The 23,734-nt window shown below is 40.7% G+C and overlaps 1 protein-coding gene across 5 annotated transcripts in view; it reads right to left on the reverse strand.

Moving 5' to 3' along the window:
* Nucleotides 1-18,520: 18,520 nt before the first annotated feature.
* LOC113637452 (RNA binding protein fox-1 homolog 1) overlaps nucleotides 18,521-23,734 on the reverse strand; it is a 32,557-nt gene continuing 27,343 nt past the window's right edge. For 2 of the 5 annotated variants that reach the window (XM_027138101.2, XM_027138095.2), the window contains exons 10-11: nucleotides 23,438-23,513; nucleotides 22,516-22,683 (exon numbers count right to left, since the gene is read on the reverse strand). In XM_027138101.2, the coding sequence (XP_026993902.2) occupies nucleotide 22,683; nucleotides 23,438-23,513 (77 nt within the window). In that variant the 3' untranslated portion in view covers nucleotides 22,516-22,682. Of the gene's footprint in view, nucleotides 18,776-22,515; nucleotides 22,684-22,770; nucleotides 22,861-23,437; nucleotides 23,514-23,734 lie in introns of those variants that run through there. The other 3 variants (XM_027138094.2, XM_027138097.2, XM_027138103.2) reach the window with 3 other exon arrangements.

Below are 23,734 nucleotides of genomic sequence, written 5' to 3' on the forward strand. Positions count from 1 at the left end.
CCGAACGTTCATGTCAAAAATAAACAACGGTGTGTGTTTTTTGTATCGTAAGGACAATGTAGAATTCCTTACAGACGTTTGATACTTTTCAGTGAGAGGATGTCTGCGATGGTTTGGTATACATACGCAGACCCTTCAGAAATCGCTCTTGTGTGGGATCTGTGCCAGAAAACGGAGCGAAGAGATACACGAGCTTAGAGAACAGGTTGGAAACAAGGAGGGGACCTCAGTCACGTTCTCGCGCTCACGTCGGTCACGTATCGAAAGCATAAGCATATAGTTAGACGTTCTGGGGTCCCCAAAGACAAATTTAAATCTACAAATCATATTATGGAAACACCACACACACACACCCACCCACACACACACACCCACACACAAAACAAACACACACACAACAGTGTTTTAATCAGAGTAAAGTAGGACAAGAACTTTAATCCTGCTGTAATTAACTCGCATTCCATTACACAAAGGCCAGCAAAGGATCAACCGGGTTTAATTAAAAGAAACAAAGACAGGCAAAAAGAAACAGTAATTCTGACTAAAGGTTTTGCGGTCCCGTTGTTTGAAGCCGAGTTGACATAATAAAATACCAAAACAACACGCCCCTCTAACCCAAACGGGTCCCACCCCTTGTATCGATAGCTCCACCCACACATACATACGTAACCCAGGCGACTAACAGAAAGAAACGTGTCTTTATCATAGCTGAAGGGAAGAACAATACGATTGTAGATAAAACAAACAAGCAAAAATGCCACACAAGCTAATGATGTAAAGGACAAAGGCATATATTAGTTCTGTGTAACAAAGCAAAACCAACGTTACTCACCTATCGAGAAGGAAAAAAGCGCCTCGGCGTCTTAAGTAAAGTCGGCCACATATTCACAGGTCGGAGTTTCCCGAGTCGATAACTCCAGAGCGAAAAGCTGTTACAACACAAAACGCGGTGGGAGCGGCCTGGCTACATCACTACGAACGAAAAGAGGTGTTATTTGTGTAGTAACAGCGTTTAGCTCAGGAGTTATTGACTCGGGAAACTCCAACCTGTGAATATGTGGCCAACTTCCTGCTCCTTCAGTTCTCTCCAGCGCTGGAAAGCTGATCCTATATTAACACGTCCTACTTCTTGTCCTTATCGTAAGTCTTTCTTCTCTTTCTTTCTTTGTTTTTATCCTCCATGTCGATGTTAAAACCGCTTTCTGCTAATGTCACACACGCGCAATGAACACTCTCTCCACCCATATTGACAAGACCCGCCCCTTTCTGCTCATCGGCTACACGTTGTTTTGTTTTTGTTTTGTTGTCGTTCCGACTCGTTTTTGAAGCATCGAAACATCGGAGAGGACCGAGACTACAGGATGGAGAGGGGTGGTGGGAGAGAGGAGAGAGGAGAGAGAACTGTGCGCTAATCGTTGTATAGTATTCTGTGATGTATCGTTTTATTTATCGCATTCGTTTTTATTTTATTAGTAAAATGTGATGAAAACAAAGTCATGTTAGGTGACGGGGGTAGGTACATGACACCTTATAGAACGGTGTTCGAATGGGTTTTCTTTTTTTGAATTCTGGTATTACCACAAGTGTATATGTAATTTCACCAAGGAATAGTAAGAACATGAAATGGGCTCTTTCTGCTTAGAATATTATTGAATGAGACGGTTCGAAAATAAATCTACCACTTCTGACCAAATCAGGATCCAGGGATCCGACAGCGCCGCGGGTCGGTCGTTGCTATAGATTTGTAGATATAGCGTAAGTAATATAATAGAATCACCCAAGCCCAGTTTGGTTTGCTGTTCGTTTAGTGCGTTGGTTGGGAAGGGGCTGTTAGCTACCTGAAAGTACAGCATATCATCATGAAAAAACATGAGCTTTATTTTGGGCTTAACACAATGGTTTTTCACCCCCTTTCCTTTTCTGTTTGTGTTTGTAGTAAAAGCACACTCCCCATAATGGAAGAAGAGAAGAACGTAGCGACTGCCTGAACACGAGGTTTTTTTGTTAGGTTTTCTGTATTAATTTCTGCGGGTTATTTTTTGTATAGTTATTTGTATCTAATGATGAATTGAAAGCATCTGGAACGGTTCTTTGGCTGGACTACATAATGACATGACAGAGATAAGAAGAAAAGCCACCAAAAAGTGATGTAGATTATTAATAAGTGAGGAGTTAGCATGGTTGGCTGTAATAAATAGCTAACCAATTTGCTAAACGGGGTTGGTCAATATAACCCTTCTCTCGAACCTCTTATTTATTGAGTTATGTATTGTAGGTTCCGCCATAAGATCGTCATTTCGTTGCTTTAATAGTGGGTGTGGTTTTTGGTGTGGGTACGTTGCACAGTTTTCTAAAGTCTATTAATTACTACAAATTATCCATTTTTAAGAAACAAAAAGCCCGAGAGGCCTGAGAGTCCTGAGGCAAGACGCAGCCGCCAGCACGATTTCTGAGATCGGTTCATTAAGCATGGAGTCCAAAGACGGATAATTCCTTAAATGTCTGATTAATACAAACATACAAAGCTTTTTGCTTCTTATCTTCTTTCTTTTTTATCTCTCTCTCAATTCGACGTCATTTGCAAAATCACGTACGATGATTCCATCCGACCCCGCCGCACGTTTATCTCTTCGTTTGGGGGATCTCGTTAATTTAATCAGGGCCCTTATTGTTATTGTTAATGGAAGAAGAAGAATCAACCATGGGGGAAAAAAAAGAGCGAGCTTGCAAAAACAAGAAAACACACTGTCAACTGTATGATTAGGACATCTGGAGGACGTTTGCCTGAAAGGAAACGATGTTTAAGATGCAAATGACTTCATTAGTGGTCTGACGAACGCTACTGTAGGTACCAGTTACGCTATGACTGGACCCCAGAGCTTATGTTTGTCACGGTGACAGTAATAGGTGCTGTGTGTGAGGAAAATGTCCCGGTTGCAAATTGGCGTACGTGGTTAAAAAAAAGAATAAATATAAAGGTAAATAAACAAAAAAAAAAAACCTCTCGTGTAAAACCCGTGAGACAGTCTGAATTTTCGTGTCAGATTTCTGTAGGTTTGAATGTCAATCAAGGGGGGGGTGATTAGAAGATTAGAAATATAGGCCACCCGCCCACCGGGCAGAGATCCGGTTCATTGGCGTTTATGTGACATTTGTCTTCAGATCGTGGAATTAAAAATTAAAAGCACTTACTCTAAAAGCCAGATTGAGAGATGTAGAAACACACAGGTGGATGAATTTAGTTGGAGTGTTCGTTCTGATGTCCTAATGAGCTGCTAATTGTGGAAGCTTCATTGTTGTGGTGTGGTTTTAAAAACACACAGGGTATAATTCGATTGGGAATGGTGACTCTCACATCACTCTCATTGCTCAAATTGCCCAGCAAGTTGTTGTCTGAGCACCGCGTGTGCCTCTGCTTCCTGTGAGCGTTGTAGTGAGGAGACCGTCTGAGTTCCTGCTTCCTGCTGGAACAGGAATTTCTGGCTTTAATTAGCGGGGAGACAAAATATTGTTCCAGATGTCATGAATTTTAGCGACGAACGGTGTGAATTCCTGGAAACGTCCTTTTTATATTTCCTTTTCCCTAATTCCGTTCTCACCCACCAGTCAGCAGCGTTCCCCGTTCATACGACGGCTACCGGACCGGGACGCTGAAGGATGAAGACTAACACTTGCTTTCCTCAAAGCCACATGCCCAAATGCTGCATCACGAAGGCTGGTGGACCGACAGGAGAGTTAGAGGTAGAGGCGTAGAGGCGGTAGAGGCATAGGAGTAATGAGGATATGAGAGTCATCGTCAGGAGGATTCATGCTTGAGATCTCTGAATGAGAGGCTGAAGTTTGACGAGCTGACGGCTTTGTCATATTCCGACCGGATACACAGTGTATAAAATAAGGGTTTTCTACTCGTTTTACACAAGCGACTGCAACCATCCTTCATATCATTTGCCCACGGCCACTGCACCAGATTAGAGCCGACCACCACCAACTGCTAGCCTCCTGTTTGCGCACCCCAGTTACACTTTATGTCGTACACGAACACATACAGTATCTGGTATCTCGATGAGGTTTGTTTAGTACATGTGTCCTGATAAAACCGCCATTCTCTTGGTATCAGATGGTCATATGGAAAGAAGAGAATGGCTTTTTACAAAGCTAAGTGAATGTTGTTCAAAGTCGCTGAACATCGCGGCATGTTTTGTGGATATATCTCTATTGTTTGTGTATGAGAAGGAAGAAAAGAACTAAATTTTGGAAAAGAAGAATAAGTGCAATAGAAAGTGCAATTTTGGTGCAATTGCCCATAGCGGTTGAAGATGAAGAAAGAATTGAATGAAGATGAAGATGAAAGAAGAAAGAAGCAAGAAGCAGTGAAGAAGCGAGCTCTGGCTGATGCTCTTTGACTGTAAAATGTGTTATGCTTTTCATACAACGATTGCTCAGCTTCTGCTGGCGGTTCGGTTATTTGCGCACTGACCCAAAATGGTGGTTGTTGGCCATGAGTGAGTCTGCGATCCACCATTACCCAGGTAAGTCCATTAGAAGGATATAATCAGTACATGTACATTGTGTTTGTGCCTCACGTGCAAACTAGAGAAATGATCAACAGAGCCACAGAAGCCAAAGCTTCAGCGAGTGTAAAGAGGTTAAAGGTGACAACGATCTGAAGAGAAAATCGATATCGGAGATTATTAGCGGAGGTGGAGCGAGCGGAGGAATACCAAACCAAGATTTGTTATGTGCAAATCTGTTTCACAATTTTTGTGTTTCCTTGGTGAAAGCAGTTGGGGACTTTTAAGTGGGACTTTTAAAACAAGCTGGATTACATGCTTCAGAATTCTTCTTGGGATTGTGGAGGCAGCTCTCGAGCAATGTCTTGTACAAGTCATCTAAAGTAATTAAGCCGTTAATGAGCTGCGAGGTTGTGTGAAGCTCGTTTCTTCGTCACTCCTAAAATGCACGCCGGCGGTGGTGGGGAGGAAGGAGGAAAAAACGGTTTGCTGGTCGTGATCGTTTAGTTTCCCGATCCCAGCCTGTCCGTGTAGCCGTCCCCACGAGAAGGCACCACGGACGCGATCCGTCGGCCTGTTCGATTCCCAAAACAAATCACGAGACGCTGTGGGTGACACATGATCGGGGCGGGAAAGAAAGAGGGAGGGAGAAAAAAGACCAGAAACTGCGATGAAAGAGGGAAAGCGACAGTCGAAATTTCTTCTCGTTGCCGCTATGTTGGAAGTTTGATCATAAGCTGTTGGAGTTTATGATTATGAAGGATTGCTGTGATGATGATGATGGGACCATTATTTGCAAAACTATGAGGGTCATGATAGAAACAGACTTTTTCCTTACCTTGTTTTGCATTATAATGAGCATATACAGAAATGACAGAAAAATGATTAGTATGTTGTTTATGAAATCTCTAAAGACATTGCAGGCGAGTTCATCGTGTGCTGCACGTAGAGTGATCTCCTTTGAAGCGGAGGGATGAGATGGGACCGTAAAAATCCATATCATGAGCATCCTGGCCGAGCACATTCGTTCTTCTTATTTAGGCCACCGGATTGCTTCCCTCAGATCAGCGGCAAGAGTGAGCTTCCTAAGTGGTGTGGCCTTCTCTATCTACACTCACTCAGCTCGATTTAATTTTAGTTTATTATTATTATTTTGTTAAATAAAACCACACAAACCAGGAAGGAAATCGAGCCTCGACAAAGCTGTCTGTATGGTACTTTTTTTGTCCTGGTGAATTCTCCTTAACCGCTTCTTCCTTCTCTTAAACTTAAAGGGATTAAAAATAATGAATGTTTCGTTAAAAAATTCTACATTTACATTGCTTAGGCAGACACACTTAACCAGAATGCTAAGGGGCCAGCAGGTGCAGCTTGGTCATGGGGTATGAACCCTGACCTTCCGATCAGCAGTCCAAACACCCTTACCCACTGAGCTACAGTACCACATCCCAAATTCTACATGGCCCTTTATTAAACGGCAGGTTTTAGTTGATGTTAACAAGGAAAACGAATCGAACTTTAATGAAGGGGTAAATATAAAAATCAGCACCTGGCTTAATGAACAGTGACGTAGTTTTTATTCCTCCTGTAGGTCTGATATACTTGTTGGGGGCAGTTCGTGATGGTCTGATCGGAGACACGGTAATATTTTGACATGGAATTTGTGTGCGGTGGTCTGGGTTGGTTATATTGGAAACACTGGGGCGTTGGTACACATGATTGTAGTCTGATTCATTTTATGGAGGGTTATTATGGGGATGTTGTTATTCTGGGCCATAACTGGGTTGATTTGTGATTGTTTACAGGGCTTATCCTTTGCCTTTTTGGAAAACATTTTCGGGAGAGCATAAGGATTTTGAAATGATTTTGCTTTTTTTTTTTTTGTTTTTTGTTTTTTTTTAAAACCTATTACGGGGGACTTATTTTGGGCCTGTAAACTGGTGGGGCTGGTTATAGTGGTGCTTCGGGACATACTCTGGGCCATAACCGTGCGTCTCTGCGGACACACCGTTGTGTTTTGCGCACATATAGCCTTGGGTTGTGGCTTTTCTTTGTTATTAATTAAAGTAATAACAGGGACCCATAAGTGAATCTGATATTGTAAATCTTGAGACATTTTCAGGATTGCACCAGAATGTATCACCGATATTAGTTTTGCTTCTAAAGGTCTGAACCTCCAAGACCAGGAATTCTTTCACTAAGATAGGAATTTAACCCAAGAACATTTCTCAATAACAGTTGATACCACAAAGAGGCTTCATCTCATAAGACTCCCGTATTACAGTTGAGTAGTACTAAGGGAATGATGCTATGTTGGACAGTATTATCACGCACTCGACTCATATCTCATATATCATCTAAGTTCTGTCTCAGCTCTAGTAACAAACACTTCCAAATCAAATCGATTAATGATAATTTCTTCTTTCTTTTTTTTCTTCTTCTAGCTGTGAGTACGTTTTAACGGGCACTGCGGTCTATGTGGCCTATCTGCGGGCCGTCTTCCAAGGAGGCTTTGTGTTGTGGAATCTGGACGGAGATTCTGGAAGACCATCGACAATTATTTTGGCTGGTTCTGGCCTCTTTCGCTGCCCATGTCCTTCATTAATGAGCCTATAACAGCATTCACGTTTCTGCTCACTTCAGCACGCTTTGGGCCAACTCAGCTTGCGGCCAAGACCAGGACAGGTGCTTTTAGAAGAATAAAATACACGTATAAGGACGTACGGTACGGGTCCGTTTCGTTGGGTTTGGGGGTACACCTCTTTATGTAAGGTGTGAGTTAAAAGTAGTAAAATCTTTTTATGATTATTGAACTGAAGAGTATAAAGCTGTAAGAGTGGACAGGATGATGAATGTTGAGTTCTATGAGAAACGGCTGTGCGTGGGGATTGGCAAGAGAGCGAGGCGGATGTTGTTAGGGGAGGTGAGGTTGGGTGCTGGCGGGGGGAGGGGGGTGGAGGGGTAGGGAAGAGAGGGGAAGGAGAGAGAGAGAGTAGACAGTGGGCAGACGCAGACGAGAGCGAGAGATGAGACAGAGGAGACGATGCGAGGTGATGGCGAGGAGACAGAGGATGAGAGTGAGGAGAGAGAGAGGACAGAGAAGAGGATAGAGGAGAGCGAGAGGAGAGAGGGAGAGAGCGAGGAGAGAGAAGAGAGGAGAGATTGTAGCCAGATTGCTGTGGAGGCTAACCACATTTTTGTACTGAAAGATGTAATCCAATCAACTGCGCCTAAATAAAGTCTCCGCAATTGTCACTCAGAGATTTAGGCTAATTACTGACACAGATCTTGCTGATGATCGGAACGTATTGGTTGTTCTGCATTTTACAGATTTATTAAAGATGGGAATAAATAAATGGTATTATTATACAAATGAGTCCATGTTTAAAAATCCAGCCAAAATGACGGAATTAATGATATTTAAAACTGACGGTTTCATCGGGAGGGAAAACCTGCCGCCAATTTGTGTCCTGCGACCGATTGTCAGTACGGAAGACAAGCTGTTTTAGAAAATATGCTTTTATTAAAATGTATCTTATGTTATATCAATGTATGGGAATGATTTCAGCAGTAAACTAATTGTATATTGTGACAGTACTGATAGATTACATTGTGGTTAAAGGACTTTTCTCATCTGTTAGTTCTTATGTCTTATATTAGCTTCTTTTTTTAATGGTCTCTCTTTCTAGGTAAAGATGGGGGGGGCACCGTTTTGTTTTGAAAGTTTGAAAGCCAAAATTATGTTGAATATAAAATCACCAAACAACACGCCCTAACCAGACGGGGTTAGGGGTCCCAACCACTCCACCCCTGTGTTTTGTTTGTTTGTATAGATAGCTCGCCCACAACACATACATAGTAACCCAGGCGACTAACAGACAGAAAGAGAAACTTTCGGTTCATAGCTGAAGGGAAAAGAACAATACGATTGGAGACTAAATACAAAAAGAAGTAATAAAAAATGCCACACAAGCCAATGAATGATGTAAAGGACAAAGGCATATATTAGTTCTGTGTAACAAAGCAAAACCAACGTTACTCACCTATCGAGAAGGAAAAAAGCCGCCTCGGCGTCTTAAGTAAAGTCGGCCTCATATTCACAGGTCTGAGTTTCCCGAGTCGATAACTCCTGAGCTAAACGCTGTTACTACACAAAACGCGGTTGTAGCTGCCTCTCTACAGTACTACGATAGAAAAGAGGTGTTATTTGTGTAGTAACAGCGTTTAGCTCAGGAGTTATTGATCGGGAAACTCCAACCTGTGAATATGTGGCCGACTTCCTGCTCCTTCAGTTCTCTCCAGCGCTGGAAAGCTGATCCTATATTAACACGTCCTACTTCTTGTCCTTATCGTAAGTCTTTCTTCTCTTTCTTTCTTTGTTTTTATCCTCCATGTCAATGTTAAAACCACTTTCTTCTAATGTCACACATGGCACACCGAACACTCTCTCCGCCCGTCATATCGACAAGCCCGCCCCTCTCTGCTCATGGCTACCACGTTTGTTTTGATTTGTTTTTGTTTTAGTTTGTCGTCCAGACTCGGTTTTTTCTTCTTTTTCTTAAAGATTTCCAAAACATCGGAGGACCCCACCTTTAATATTAAAAAAAAAAAAATTATCGTATTTTTTTCAGGGGTTTTTATGTGTACTCTAAACTTGCATTATAAAGTGTTTGTTTGTGAACTGAAATGGGAAACATTTTTATCTGGTTTGTTTTGTGAGGATTTTGACAATAAAAGAGTTCATCAGTAACGATTTGTGTAAAATGGGTATATGGGTTTCTTACAAATACAAATGTACTTGTTACAGATCAAATCCAATACAGATTGGAGGGTTTCATGACTAAAGGTTCAGACTGATGTCACTTACAGGCGTGAGCCCTCTGCATGTAACAGGCCTTTGTTCTGTCCAACACATCGCTTTGCTCTCGACAAAAGGCTTTAAATATAAACGTAAAAATTTTAATCAGGATGTAGTTCGAAGCTCCATGACACAATGACACAATATGGTCTTACTCCAGCGCTGTCTGTGTTGATGCCAAACGCTGGATGTTTGTGGATGGAAGGCGGATCAGGAAGAGGAGCAACTCCTTGGAGAATCTATTCTCTGATATTACTGCAGTAAGTAATTAATAGCGTTGAGTCACGATTGAGTCAACACGGACAAAATCTTTAAACTCACGACCGACCGAACAAACGGTAAATCCGTTTACAGGCTTTTACAGGAAGCCATCTGCTGGGATAATCTACATCTATTACAGTGTCGTAGTTTAGAAATTGTAATATCAGTCAGTTGTTAAAACTGCCAGAGAAAAAGTACGGAAACGTGAGACGCCGCTGCGCTGATCAGATACCAGGGATCAGTCAAAACCTATTACCTGTATTGTAGATAAATTGACACATTGATTGACTGGAACTGGAAAAGAAATGTATTTTGGGAACTGGGAATGTTTTACATATGAAGAGATTTTTTTTGGGGGGGGGGGGTTGTGGGGTTGTTGGGGTGTGGTGGTTGTGTAATTTTATTAGAATTCACGTGGATTTTTTATTTGTAACATCGTATGTATAATATTTAGTATTATAATAATTATAGTATAATTATTTACCGTTTTTTTACTTCTGCCTTTTATGCTTCAAAGTGATGTATTTCAGAGCTTTGCTTAATAAAGTGCCCTAAACAGGTGTTCTATAAATGAAGGAGAGGAGAATTAAGGTGAGTGACAATGGTATAAGAGCGCCATCTAACGGTGACTAAGGGCACTGAGAGTAAAGATTCCCCAATGTTCACACTGTGTCCCCTGTTGTTGAATACTGGACAGCAGTTAGTTAGTCTCTAGTAACATGATGTGTTTAGTATCATTGTATATTCGGGTAGTAAAACACAAAACACACTAAATATGAGTATGATTGTCCTCCATATTATAGGCATGAATTTGGTCCGGATTTTAATTTTTAAGACTTATTTTATCTCAGAGAAAAGGAAATAGAAGAAAAAGAAGGAAAAGAAAAAAAGAAAGAAAAAAGAAAAAGAATATTAATATAAATGACCCTTAAAATAAACAATCATAGAATTACGACATTATGAATTTATTACAGTTGTCAGCAGCAGTCATATTAAGATGATATAATACAGAGAAAAACTGTGACATTACAGTTAATATTTTCTGCCATCATTGTTACATGATTACATTATTATTATTATATTATATTATTATTATATTATTAATTTATTTTAACAATTAACAGACAACTGACCGGAGGGAAATCGAAGAATTATTAAAATAGTTGTGAATTCTAACTATAGTTATTAAAAGTTTTTAATTGTGGAAATTTAATTCATTAATAAGAACATTTTGTTTTACCTTCTTCCACCAATACCATACCATCTCCCTCCTATGTACATGTCCAAAACATATCAATCTGGTAGCATATTAGTTGTCTTTATTGTCCCCAAAACAGACAAACTGAGCATGTAACAATATGATGCGTGTGCTAGTACCTAATACTGTCCATCCTCGTAACTCCTAAAAATGAAATAAGTAGAATAAATAATAAAACAAAAGATAATAGGGGGTAAAGGCAAAGGTAGAGGAGGAAGGGGGGGAAATGTACAGAGCAGCTGGTCGTCCCGGCAGTATGGATGAAGATACGTCCGCTTTGCGCCAGAGTCTGGTCGTTTCCCATTGCCATTTATATTAATCTTGTGCTTCCGCAACCCGCTCACCCCCCATCCCTGGCCAAGCCCGCGCTTCCCGCGGACGGCTGCACTCTCCTTGCCGTGCCGGCCGTCTGCCCTTTTCACTTCTCGGCTTTCTCTCTGCAGGAGTTCCCCGCGTCATGGGCTCACCAATAAAACCCCCCCGCCGGCTCGCAGTGGACCTGCACCCGTGGGGGCGACATATATTTAGAGACGGTTGGACCTCCATTTCTCATGCCATCAGGTCTTCCATCTTGCTACATCATCTCTGTGTAATGTATTCAATCGTCTGTACATCCATCTGCCTATGTCTTTATTTATCGCGTGGTAAAAAATAGAGGAGAAATAAAAATAAGATGACCGAAGGTAGTGAAGATATGGAATCAAGTATTAAGAGAATGTGAGATAATTTAGGAAGAAGTTTTCACAACATTAAACCTTATCTTACATGGTACAATTCTGCGGACTATAATATACCTCTACCTCATGTCTTAATCTATTCATCAACGCATCACCGTATATATATATATAGATAATTATATTATATATATATATATATATATATTATTATATATATTAAAACCGTGTTTGTGTGTAATGGTAGACAAGCCTTTGGGATGGTGATATATTTGGCCCTATGTTAGGGGTAATTAATAAATGAAATAGTCTGTTAAATTATCTACTTATATGAAGAGGGGTAGAGAATTGAGAGGAAACGAGGAAAGAGTGTGGTTAAGGTACGGCCGTCGCCGTACGCCGGGGAAGAAAACTGAGTTGAGGAAAGAACAGAAACGAAAAAAGAAAAAGATGAAAACGAAAAAGGAGGGAGAAAAGGAATCAAAAACAGGAAAGGGCGGGGGAGAGAACCAAAGGAGAAGGAGGAATAGGGTAAAGGAAAAATACCAAAAGGGGGAGGGACGATGGCAGATGAAGAAGAAAAAGGTTGGAGGAAGAGGGTGGGGAGATGGGGAGATGAAAATGCGCCGGGGTAAGGGGGGAAGGAATGAGAAAAAGAAAAACAAAACAAAAAAAAAAAAAAAAAAAAAAAAAAAAAAAAAAAAAAAAAACAACGAAAAAGACCAGTAGAAGGGTGAGGCATTTATGAAAAATGTATGTTTCTTTGTTGTGTTGTCAATACATTTTCTGTAGATGTTAATAGTTTCACTCAGGATATGACAGGAGGGCGGAAGGAAGTGGTTTTATCCACAAGCAGCATGAGCAATTAGCAGCACTGTGGGGAACTAGGCTAGTAGAATAAAAATAATAAAAAAGAAGTATTAAGAACGAAGAAAAAAGAGTTGAAAGAATAAGCGTTTAGAAAAAGTGGTTGTTTTTCTGATTTAGGTGGTAATGAGTGTTATTAAAGATGTATAGAAAGATATTAAACAGGGAGGAGGGAAGGGGGGGAGGCGGAAAAACGGAAAGGGGGGGAAACACTAACAGAGCTAAGCAGCTTAGCAGCTAAACCTCACTTTTACTGACCCCCTGAAACTGTGGCCCGTTGTGTTGTACAGTAAATGTGCGTGGCGGCAGAAGAAAGAAGACCAGAGAAGGAAGAAGAAAAGGGGGAAAGAAGAAGAAGAAAGAAAAACAGAAACCATAGCCAAACCAAAAGGAAAAGGAAAAGGAATAAGAAGAAGGAAGAAAAGGACAAAAGAAAAAGGGGCGGGGGGAGAGAAAAGAAAACGGAAAAAGCAAAAAAAATGGAGAAAGGAGGGATTAGGGCGAACAAGGATTTCCGGGAAAAGGTAAAAAAAAAAAAAAAAAAAAAAAAAAAAAAAAAAAAAAAAAAAAAAAAAAAAAACAAAAAAAAAAAAAAAAACAAAAAAAATAGAAGAAAAAAAAAAAGAGTGTAATAAAAAGGGGAAAAAAAAGTGATAAAATAGATGTAAATAGAACGATAGAGAGGGAAAGCAGTGAGAAAAAAAAAACAAAAAAATAACAGATAAAGAAATAAAGAAAGTAAATAAAAAAAAAAAATAGTATAGAGAGCTATAGAGAGGAGTGAAAGAGGTGGAGAAACAAGAAAACTTAAATCAATCACATAACTAAATAAAGAACAATAAGTAAAAAAAAAAAAAAAACAAACAAACAAACACACACACACAACAAACAAACACCACAAAAAAAACACACACTCTCTCTCTCTCTCTCTCTCTCGTTCACTCTTTCACACACACACACACACACACACACACACACACACACACACACAAAACACAACACACAAACAAAAAAAAAACACACACAAAACTCTGGCTATCTCTCTCCTTCTCACACCAACCACAAACACACACTCTCTCGCTCTCTCTCTCTTCTCTCTCTCTCTCTCTCAACACACACACAACACACACACACACACACACACCACTCACCCACTCAGAGTGAAAGAGAGTGAAAGAGACAGGTAGAGAGAGTGAAAGAGAGAGTGAGCAAGCAAGTAAATGAAGAGAGAGAGAGAGAGGGAGAGAGAGCGGAGGAGAGAGCGAGAGAGAGAGAGAGAGATGAGAGAGAGAGATGAGAGAGAGAGAGAGAGAGAGAGAGATTCAACAAGATTCAAAGCGTTTATTGTCATATACCCAGTGAGGAAAGCAAGTTTCCCTGAGCAATGAAATTCTTACTCTCTTTGCCGTCACACGAATGCCAGGACTGTACATACACACTGTACACACAAACTGTACAAGTGAGAGAGAGAGAGAGCAAGCAAGTAAATGAGAGAGAGTCAGAGAGAGAGAGAGAGAGAGAGAGAGAGAGAGAGAGAGAGAGAGAGAGAGACTGCAGATAAGGTGGAGATGATTAATATTAAACAGAAGAAAATGGGATGAAGTGGCATAAGAGTCGATTTACAATAACATGTATTATTATTATTATTATTATTATTATTATTATTATTATTATTATTATTATTATTATTATTATTGTGTGTGTGTGTGTGTGTGTGTGTGTGTGTTCTATTCAACCAGCAGACGGCAGCAGAGCATCAAGAATAAAACAATAAAAGACAATTAAAACGTTCCCTTGTTGAAAATCCTATATAATGTACCTGTATCTTGTAAAAACTGGGATCTTAAAATCTTCTGTATATGAATAAAGCTTTTCTATGACTTTTATATGATGCTGATTTTGCAGAGATGTGACAAAAAAAAAAAACATTGTATATGATGGGCATAGTGATTTATCTGAAATTTATTATCATTATTTCATGTTGTCAGTGTTGTATAATAAACATATGAGATGGAATAAAAAAAAAAAAAAAACGAAATCAGTCATCACATCACGGCGCTGCTTGATAAACACATTTACTGTGTATATAATGGTCAGAGGCTGTGACTGGGTAAAGAGGACATTAAGCAGAGAAGTGATCAGAAGAATCTGGAGAGATCCAGGTCTGATATCTATGACACAAAGTGGTACATTTTAATTTCTGCTATTTGGTTAATGTAACATTTGTAGCTCTGATTTATTCGACTCTTTGTTATTGACATCATTAATTGATGTTTTACATGTTCTTTAAAATGAATCAGGGGTCAGAGGCCCAGCTCAGTTTTAACACCTTCTTTTAAACCTCTTTCAACGAGGTCAAGCTTTCGGAAAAACCTATAATTCCATCACGCGTGCTTCATGCTCGGTCCTATTTGTCCTAAAAACGCTGAATCATAGAATCCAAACAACGTGCCTCGGACATATCGGTTTGAGAAAGCTTTGCTTTGACTGCAATAAAATTGATTTTTTGGGCGATGGATGGCCACGTTTGGTCCCTCGGTCAGATGAAAATGACACGGCTGAGCATGGATTCCACTGGGCCCTCATTACTGCTGAAGGTCGAAACCCAAACAAGGATCTAGAGAACGTGGCGTCGTGTGACTCCTGCTCATTTGCCGAACTGAGGCCTCGATGAGTCATGCGGCGGCTTGGCAAAGGCCATGCAGGAGAAAGGCTCTCGTGTGCTCGTAAGAAATGTTTATATCACTGTAATTGCTTCACTGTAGACCTTTATATTATCATCACAATACTCTATTTAATACCAGCAGCTTTTTTGGCTCCCTTTTACACAAACAGGCAGAACATCATGCATTTAATCGCTCTCACCACTGAACATACCTGAACTAGTGGATGCAAAAGTTTGTGCACCCCAACCTTATTTTATTGTTGAAGAAGAAAAAGAAGTAAACACACACCTCTGTAGTAAACTATTAAAAAAAACATTCATCAGCAAATGGAAAGTCACAGATATTTTGTAGCTAAATAAGACAAATGTAAATCTGTAAATAACCAAATTGTTGAGAAAGTGAGTGAGTGAGAGAGAGAGAGAGAGAGAAAGAGAGAGAGTGAGAGAGAGAGAGAGAGAGAGTGTGTGTGTGTGAGAGATGAGAGAGAGGAGTGAGTGAGAGAGATAGAGTGAGAGAGAGAGAGAGAGGAGAGAGAAGAGAGTAAGTGAGAAAGAGAGATAGCGAGAGAGAGTATATTCTGACAGTAATGATGTTTATAGCTGTAATATCATGTCCTGAGGTTTCATACCATTAAATATGACTATAAATGATAATTCGACATAAACCTTAATTATAAAGAATTGGAAGTGAAGAATTGCTGTAGTGTGAAGGGATAAAACGCTTCAGGGATTGTGTCTGTAACGTCAGCTCATCACCTCGTGTCCATCAGTGTCCTATGTTCTCCTTTAACACAAAAAACACACACACACACACACACACACACACACACACACACAACACACCACAACACACACACAACACACCACACAACACACACACCACACACACACACACACACACCACCAAAGTATTGAGAGAGTGAGAAAGAGTAAGTGAGAAAGTTAGAGAGGGGGAGGGATCAAGAGTGAGTGATAGTGACAGAGAGTGAGAGAGAGAGAGAGAGAGAGAGAGAGAGAGAGAGAGAGAGAGAGACCTATTTCATTTATTTTTTACTCCTTGATGGTCAGCAGAACAGCAAATGAGCCCCGATTTCTTTCTTCCCCTCGTCGGCTGAAGTAATGGACGCAAAAGCATGAACAGCTCGTGGAAAATTAAACGTTTTTAAAGGTTTAATAAACGCGAGGGCTGGTGGCATGCCTATGCCTGATTTGTAAGACTGCAGAGCACCGAAGGGAGGAAGGTAAAAAAAAAAAAAAAAGAAAGAAAAAAGAAGAAAAACGGCGGCTAGTTGAGGGCGAGGAAAGCAACCATTCACACACCGGCTGCAATTTGCATGATAATCAATCCAGGACCATTCAGCGACTCAAACAGAGCAAAGAGACCCAAATTACTTCATTTAATACTTGATTTAATTCCGAAACATGTATCATATTATTAGTGACAGGAGCTGCGGGGAGAGAGAGAGAGAGGGAGAGGGAGCGAGAGAGAGGGAGCAAGAGAGAGGGAGAGAGAGAGGGAGAGAGAGAGAGGGAGAGAAGGAGAGAGGGAGAGAAGGAGAGAGGGAGAGAGAGCAAGAGAGAGGGAGAGAGAGAGGGGGAGAGAAGGAGAGAGAGAAGGAGAGAGGGAGAGGGAGCGAGAGAGAGGGAGCAAGAGAGAGGGAGAGAGAGAGGGGGAGAGAAGGAGAGAGAGAAGGAGAGAGGGAGGGAGAGGGAGTGAGAGAGAGGGAGCAAGAGAGAGGGAGAGAGAGAGAGGGAGCGAGAGAGAGGGGGAGAGACAAAGAGAGAGAAAGAGGGAGAGAGAGAGAGAAAGGGAAAGATAGAGAGCGAGAGAGAGGAAGAGGGAGCGAGAGAAAGAGGGAGAGAGAGGGAGAGGGAAAGAGAGAGAGAGAGAGGGAGAGAGGGAGAGAGAGGAAACAAGAGAGAGAGAGAGAGAGAGAGAGAGAGAGAGAGACCGAGAGAGGGGGAGGGAGAGAGGGGGGAGAGGGAGATAGAGGGAGAGAGAGAGAGGAGTGAGGAAGAGAGATGAGAGGAGAGAGGAGGGAGAGAGGAGAGAGAGAAAGAGAGGAGAGAGGAGACCGAGGAGAGAGAGAGAGGAGCGAGAGAGAGAGAGCGAGGGAGGGAGAAGAGAGAGAGAGAGAGGGAGGAGAGAGAGAACGAGAAGAAGAGAGGGAGAGAGAGAGAGAAGAGAGAGACAAGGAGAGAGAGGAGAGGGAAGGAGAGAAGAGAGGAGAGACAGAGACCGCGGGAGGAGAGGAGAGAGGAACGGAGGAGGAGAGGAGAGGAGAGAGATAAGGAGAGGAGGAGAGAGGAGAGGAGAGAGAAGGAGAGGAGGAGAGGAGAGAGAAGGAGAGGAGGAGAGAAGGAGAGAGAGAGAGAGAGAGAGAGAAGGAGAGAGAGAGAGAGAAAGATGAGAGAGAGAGAGAGAGAGAGAGAGAGAGAGCACCAGGGCGTGTTAAAGGACTGCAGGAGGAAACAGAACAGACAGCAGAGGAATGGAGTTAAAGGCTCCTGCTCGCTCGGCGTCTCCCAGAGGAACCCCATGTAGAAGGAAAAGCACTTTTTCTCCTGCTAGAATGGAATTAATAACCAATTTTAAATGACGCTCCCTGACACGTGACCCGAGCCACGTTAATTATTGATCACCCATTTCTGTGAAGATGAGTTGTAATTACCAGCATAATGTGACTCCTTCATCACGTTTAAACATTTATATCGCTTATCTTGCCGCGTATCCGCTGGCTAAGTTTTTCTAATTATGCCGATGGAGTGGAGAACAGGAGGCAATCCGTCTGGGCTTCAATTAGAACTACAGTATCTGCAGAGAACATCGCTTATGAAGATCCAGCACACCTCGGTGATGTGCGGCCTCCAGAACGGAAGCTCTCTACTTCACAAAGTCATCATTTTCTTTCAGATATGCATGTGTTCAATGTATTTATTTATTTATTTATTTATTTATTTATTTATTTATTTAAATATCCTCCTTAAACTTAAATTTCCCTCTTATTTTTCCTATTATTATTATTATTATTATTATTATTATTATTATTATTATTATTATTATTATTATTATTATTATTTTCATTTCATTAAATCTCATCCCTCTTCTCTTTTTTTTTTTTTTTAGTCCGTCATTAAAAATTAGCCTCAACATCCCAGGAGGAGGAAAAAAAAAAAAAAACTCTTTTTTTGCTCTCTTTTCTTCCGTATCTTTTCTCGTTCGTATTCTCTTTCGAGGGTAAACAATAAAACCTATTTCTGTTCATTTTCTTTGCTTTTTTTTTTCTCCTCCTTCCTTTGTCATTTGTTCTTTTCTCATTTTCCGGGCTTCTAATAACCTTTAGTATCATTTTTTTCTTATTTAGTGTTATATTATTTTCCTGTTCTTTTTTCCTTTTCTCGTTCTTTTTTATTCCGTCTCGTCGTTCTTCCCTTCTGGCTTGATGAGAAAAAGTTTTGTTTCTCTTCTAAAATAAAATAAACCCGGAGATATTTTTAGCAAAGTTCACCACGATCGCTGAAAATCGGCTCCTACTCATTTTTCGGAGCTTCTCCCACTCTTCAACCTCGACGATCCGGCTGGAGATCCGTTTCATAACCTTTGTGCGCCGGAAGCCTGGAAGAAGCTGCGCTTTTATCAGATTGTGTCCTTCTTTCTCGCCTCCGCATCGCTCTCTAGCTCTGGGAGAAAGAAAGAAAGAAAGAAAGAAAGAAAGAAATAAAAAAAAAACTCGAAGGATGAGCGCATCGCTTCTGGAGGCATCAATTTTCTCCGAGCTCCTTGTGCCTTTTAAATGCAATTTAGCTCGCTTGGAATTGAATCAGGGAGGAAAAAAAAACGCTACTCCATCACTGAGAAACACAATCCAGTCGCTATAGTACTTTATGAGTTTTTAAAAAAAAAAGTAGGAGAAGGAGAAGAAGGATGAGGAGGTGGAGGAGAAGACGACGGAGGAGAAGATAAAGGAGCAGAAGGAGATGGAGATGATGGAGAAGAAGGAGCAGGCCACGCAGAGTTCTCCTTATCTTGAGAAACTTTATTGATGGTTACTGTTATGTGGATCATAGAGTGCATGCACATACAATGACAAGGAGAAAAGGGCCGTTTTACAACACCTAGTGGAAGCAGAAAAGTATAGCAGAGTTACAGCAGTGGAATACGATCAATTATCTCACCCCGAGTGTGTGATGATACACTCACACACACAGACTATAACACACTCTCATACATACTCACACACACAGACTATAACACACTCTCATACATACTCACACACACAGACTATAACACACTCACACATACTCACACACACAGACTATAACACACTCTCACACATACTCACACACACAGACTATAACACACTCATACATACTCACACACACAGACTATAACACACTCTCACACATACTCACACACACAGACTATAACACACTCTCATACATACTCACACACACAGACTATAACACACTCTCATACATACTCACACACACAGACTATAACACACTCTCATACATACTCACACACACAGACTATAACACACACTCATACATACTCACACACACAGACTATAACACACTCTCATACATACTCACACACACAGACTATAACACACTCACACATACTCACACACACAGACTATAACACACTCTCACACATACTCACACACACAGACTATAACACACTCACACATACTCACACACACAGACTATAACACACTCTCATACATACTCACACACACAGACTATAACACACTCTCACACATACTCACACACAGACTATAACACACTCACACATACTCACACACACAGACTATAACACACTCTCACACACACACACACAGACTCTCACACATACTCACACACACACACACACACACACACACACACACACACACACACACACACGTTCTCACACAGACTTTTACACACTCTCACACACTCTCACAGACTCGCACACAGATTTTCAGACGCAGACTTTTACACACACACACACACACACTCTCACACACAGTCACACACACAGGCTCTCACACACACCCAATCACAGACACACACACACACCCAGTCGCAGACACACACACACACCCAGTCGCAGACACACACACACACCCAGTCGCAGACACACACACACCCAGTCGCAGACACACATACACACACACAGTCGCAGACACACATACACACACACACAGTCGCAGACACACACACACATTCGCAGACACACACACAGTCGCAGACACACACACAGTCACAGACACACACACCCAGTCACACACACACCCAGTCACACACACACACCCAGTCACAGACACACCCAGTCACAGACACACCCAGTCACAGACACACACACACACACACACACGGATATTTGCAGCTGGATAAATTTGAGCTGCTTCCCTATTTTATTTCTTTAATTTCATTTTTTTTTATCAATGCATTTTTATGTTTTTAAAAAAAGGAGATATGTGACAAACATCTCTAAGTAGATATACTTGTAAACAACAGGAAGGGAAGTTTTTCTTTGTAGATGCACAGCCAAGTGGAGCACTTGGTTATCTTCGTGTAGCACTTGAAAAAAAACAAAAAAGAAAGAAAAAAAAAAGAAAACAAAAGACATATCGATCCTTATTTGTATTTACATATAGATATCTGTTTTTTTTTTTTCACAAGTCCTATAATTCTCAGGTTTTTCCGACGAACGGATCTCGAAGTGTAAAGGCTGCGTCTCTAGAAAAGAACCTTACAAAGGATGTCACATTACAAATGATCTCGGAAAAAAAAAAAAAAGCTAAATAATAATAATAATAATAATAATAATAATAGCAGAAAAAAATGCATGTGCAAAAATAGTACGGACAAAAATATCATAATCATATATACAATAACGATTGCATTACTTGTGTGAACTCGTGTGGATATAAATTTGGAGTCCCTTTAAAAAAAATAATAAAAACAACTAAAAAACAAACAAACAAACTCAGAAAGAGAGAAAGAGAGAGCGAGAGAGAGAGAGAGAGAGAGAGAGAGACACCTTCTTCTAACTACACTAAACTCTAAAACATTACACAGCTGTGAGTTTCGTAGAAGAGAACATTTTCCACTCGACAGCTCAAATGTAATATACTCGGTTTATTCGGTCTAATATTATTAACCTTCTTATAAATTATTAGTAGTATTATTCTAACCCCCTCCACAACCCCTCCCTTTCCCCCACACCCCCCTGCCCCGCCTTCATCTGGAACAAATAATCATTAATCTTGGAGGAGAAAACAAAAAACAAAACAAAACAAAAAAAAAAAAACAAAAAAAAAAGAAAAAGAAAAGAAAAAAATATAAACAGCAACTTTTATCGTAATTAATCTATTTTTTTTTTTTTTTAATTTTTTTTATTATTTTTTTTTTAAAGTTCATCTCTCCCATAATATAAAATTCAGCAACTCGATCGATCGATATAGCGGAAGTACTGTTTAAATAAAATAAAATGATATATATGTATATGTATGTGTGTGTATATTATATATATATATATATATAAAGACGTCATGGATTTGTGGTTGGCGTGAACTAGTCTAGGAGTCTAAACCTACAGAAATACTGTCATGGTGAAGTTTTGGAGTTAGTCTAAGAGCTGCTGCGTGAAACTCGGGGCAAAGACAAAAATAAAAAAATAGATCAAAACTTAAAAAAAAAAAAAAAAAAAAAAAAAAAAAAGATTAACGCTAAAAGTAAACTTTGGCTTGGAGTGAGGACTGGAATCAGACGGAGGAAGTAATCAATGCTTTAGTGGTTCTCTCCTCTCTCCCTGGTGTGTCTCAGTGCCACTCAGGGCGGGGCCCCGTCTCCCTCCTGCCTCGTCCTGCTGCTGCTTCCGTCCATGTCTGGGCCGTTTCGCCAGCATAAAAACCCTCCCCCCAATAAAACAAACAAACAAACAAAAAAAACGACCGAACAACAAAAAAGCAGAAAACCAGTACTACTGTAGTCACTTACAAAATATCATCACCCCAAGGGACTAAATATTTATCATACATAATTCATTTACATAAACCATAAAGCCCTAACAATTTGTATTTTTTTTTTCCTTTAAACGTCTTCTGTTTTTTTTTTCTTCTTGTTGTTGTTGTTTTTAAATCTAGCAGCTCTCTAGATCACCACAGAAACCTCTACAGCCAACAATTCTATGTTTTAGAAATTAAAAACCCACAATATTAAAATACACAGCACAAAATATCTTGAGGTATAAGATGAAAAATATCCGTTTTTTTTTTCTTTTTTTCTGTCCTCTCTCTGCTCCGCAAGAGGTGCTGAAAATGATGCACGACTGCATTGTATTGCAATACCCAGGCCTCGGAAAAAAAGGGTTTCCCTCTGTACCACCCTCGGGAAGAATTCGCGTTGAGTTGAGTAGAGTTGAGTAGAGTTGAGTTAGGTGTGTGTGTTATATTTCCTTTTTTTTTTTTTTTTTTTTTTTAGTATGGAGCGAAACGGCTGTATCCGCCTCTGTATATACTAGCCTGCAGCGAAGAAAGAACGAGACCCACGTCGTCCGCATGGCTCCTGGTCTTGGCATCGGTCAGGGGTGCGAAAGCGTTCTGCGAACACAATGCACACGTTTAACACGATCCTCGACGGGGCACGAAGACGTTAAAGTGTGTTCTTCCGACTTGTTCTCCTTGTACCTGTACGTCAGACGATCCTCATGCAGCAAGCAACAGCGACACACACCGCATGCCAGAAAAGAGTTTAGCTACTTCAAATAAAAAGATGAGCTAAAAAAAAAGATGAAAGTCATGCGTGAATGAAGTCATGCGCTCGACACATACAGTACACACGCATGCATCGTAACAATCCATACGGTGCCGGATGAGCGTCAATAAAATTAGCATGGTGATGGAAATCCCAGGACGCCGCGGGCTAATCTCGGCTCCGTCCCTGTTCGACTCGCTCTCGCTCTCCATCCTTTTTTTTTTTTTTTTAGCTCTTGCCGCCGTAGCGCCACTTAGGTGATGGATTCAATTATCAAAATGACTAATTATTCCATTAAGCCGAGCGCTCGGCTAGGTGATATTCGCAAAATTAGAAATATAATAACTAACACGCACTACACTGCCAAGAAATTAAGACATTCATCACGTTTACCGCGAGGATTAATGTGGCATTTTGGCTGCCGTTAGCACAAAAGACGAATTCGATTAAGTTTAAGCGAGCCGGTGTCGACTGTATTGAAATCCATGCAGTTGGGGGGGGGGAGAAAGACAAGAAAAACAGCAAACAAACAAACAAACAAATAAAAAAATGGCGAGAGAGAAGAGCAGAACGACGGGAGAAAACAAAATGGAGGCTCACCATGGCACCAACGCTGTATGTGGCTGCTGGAGCAAGTGTGTGGTTGTAGGGGTCGGCAGCATAAACTCGTCCGTAACTGTGAAGACAAAGAGCACGAGTGTGTCACAGGGGAAAACACACACACACACACACACACACACACACACACACACACACACACACACACACACACACACACACACACACACACCTCCTGAGTCACACACCAAGACAGAAAGAATCAGACACGAGCCCACACGGTGATGATGTTAAAGTGTTTCACAATCAGATGAAACCACAGGAGGAGGAACCACGAGG

This window comes from Tachysurus fulvidraco, chromosome 15 (assembly GCF_022655615.1).
Source record: "Tachysurus fulvidraco isolate hzauxx_2018 chromosome 15, HZAU_PFXX_2.0, whole genome shotgun sequence".
Taxonomy (NCBI): domain Eukaryota; kingdom Metazoa; phylum Chordata; class Actinopteri; order Siluriformes; family Bagridae; genus Tachysurus; species Tachysurus fulvidraco.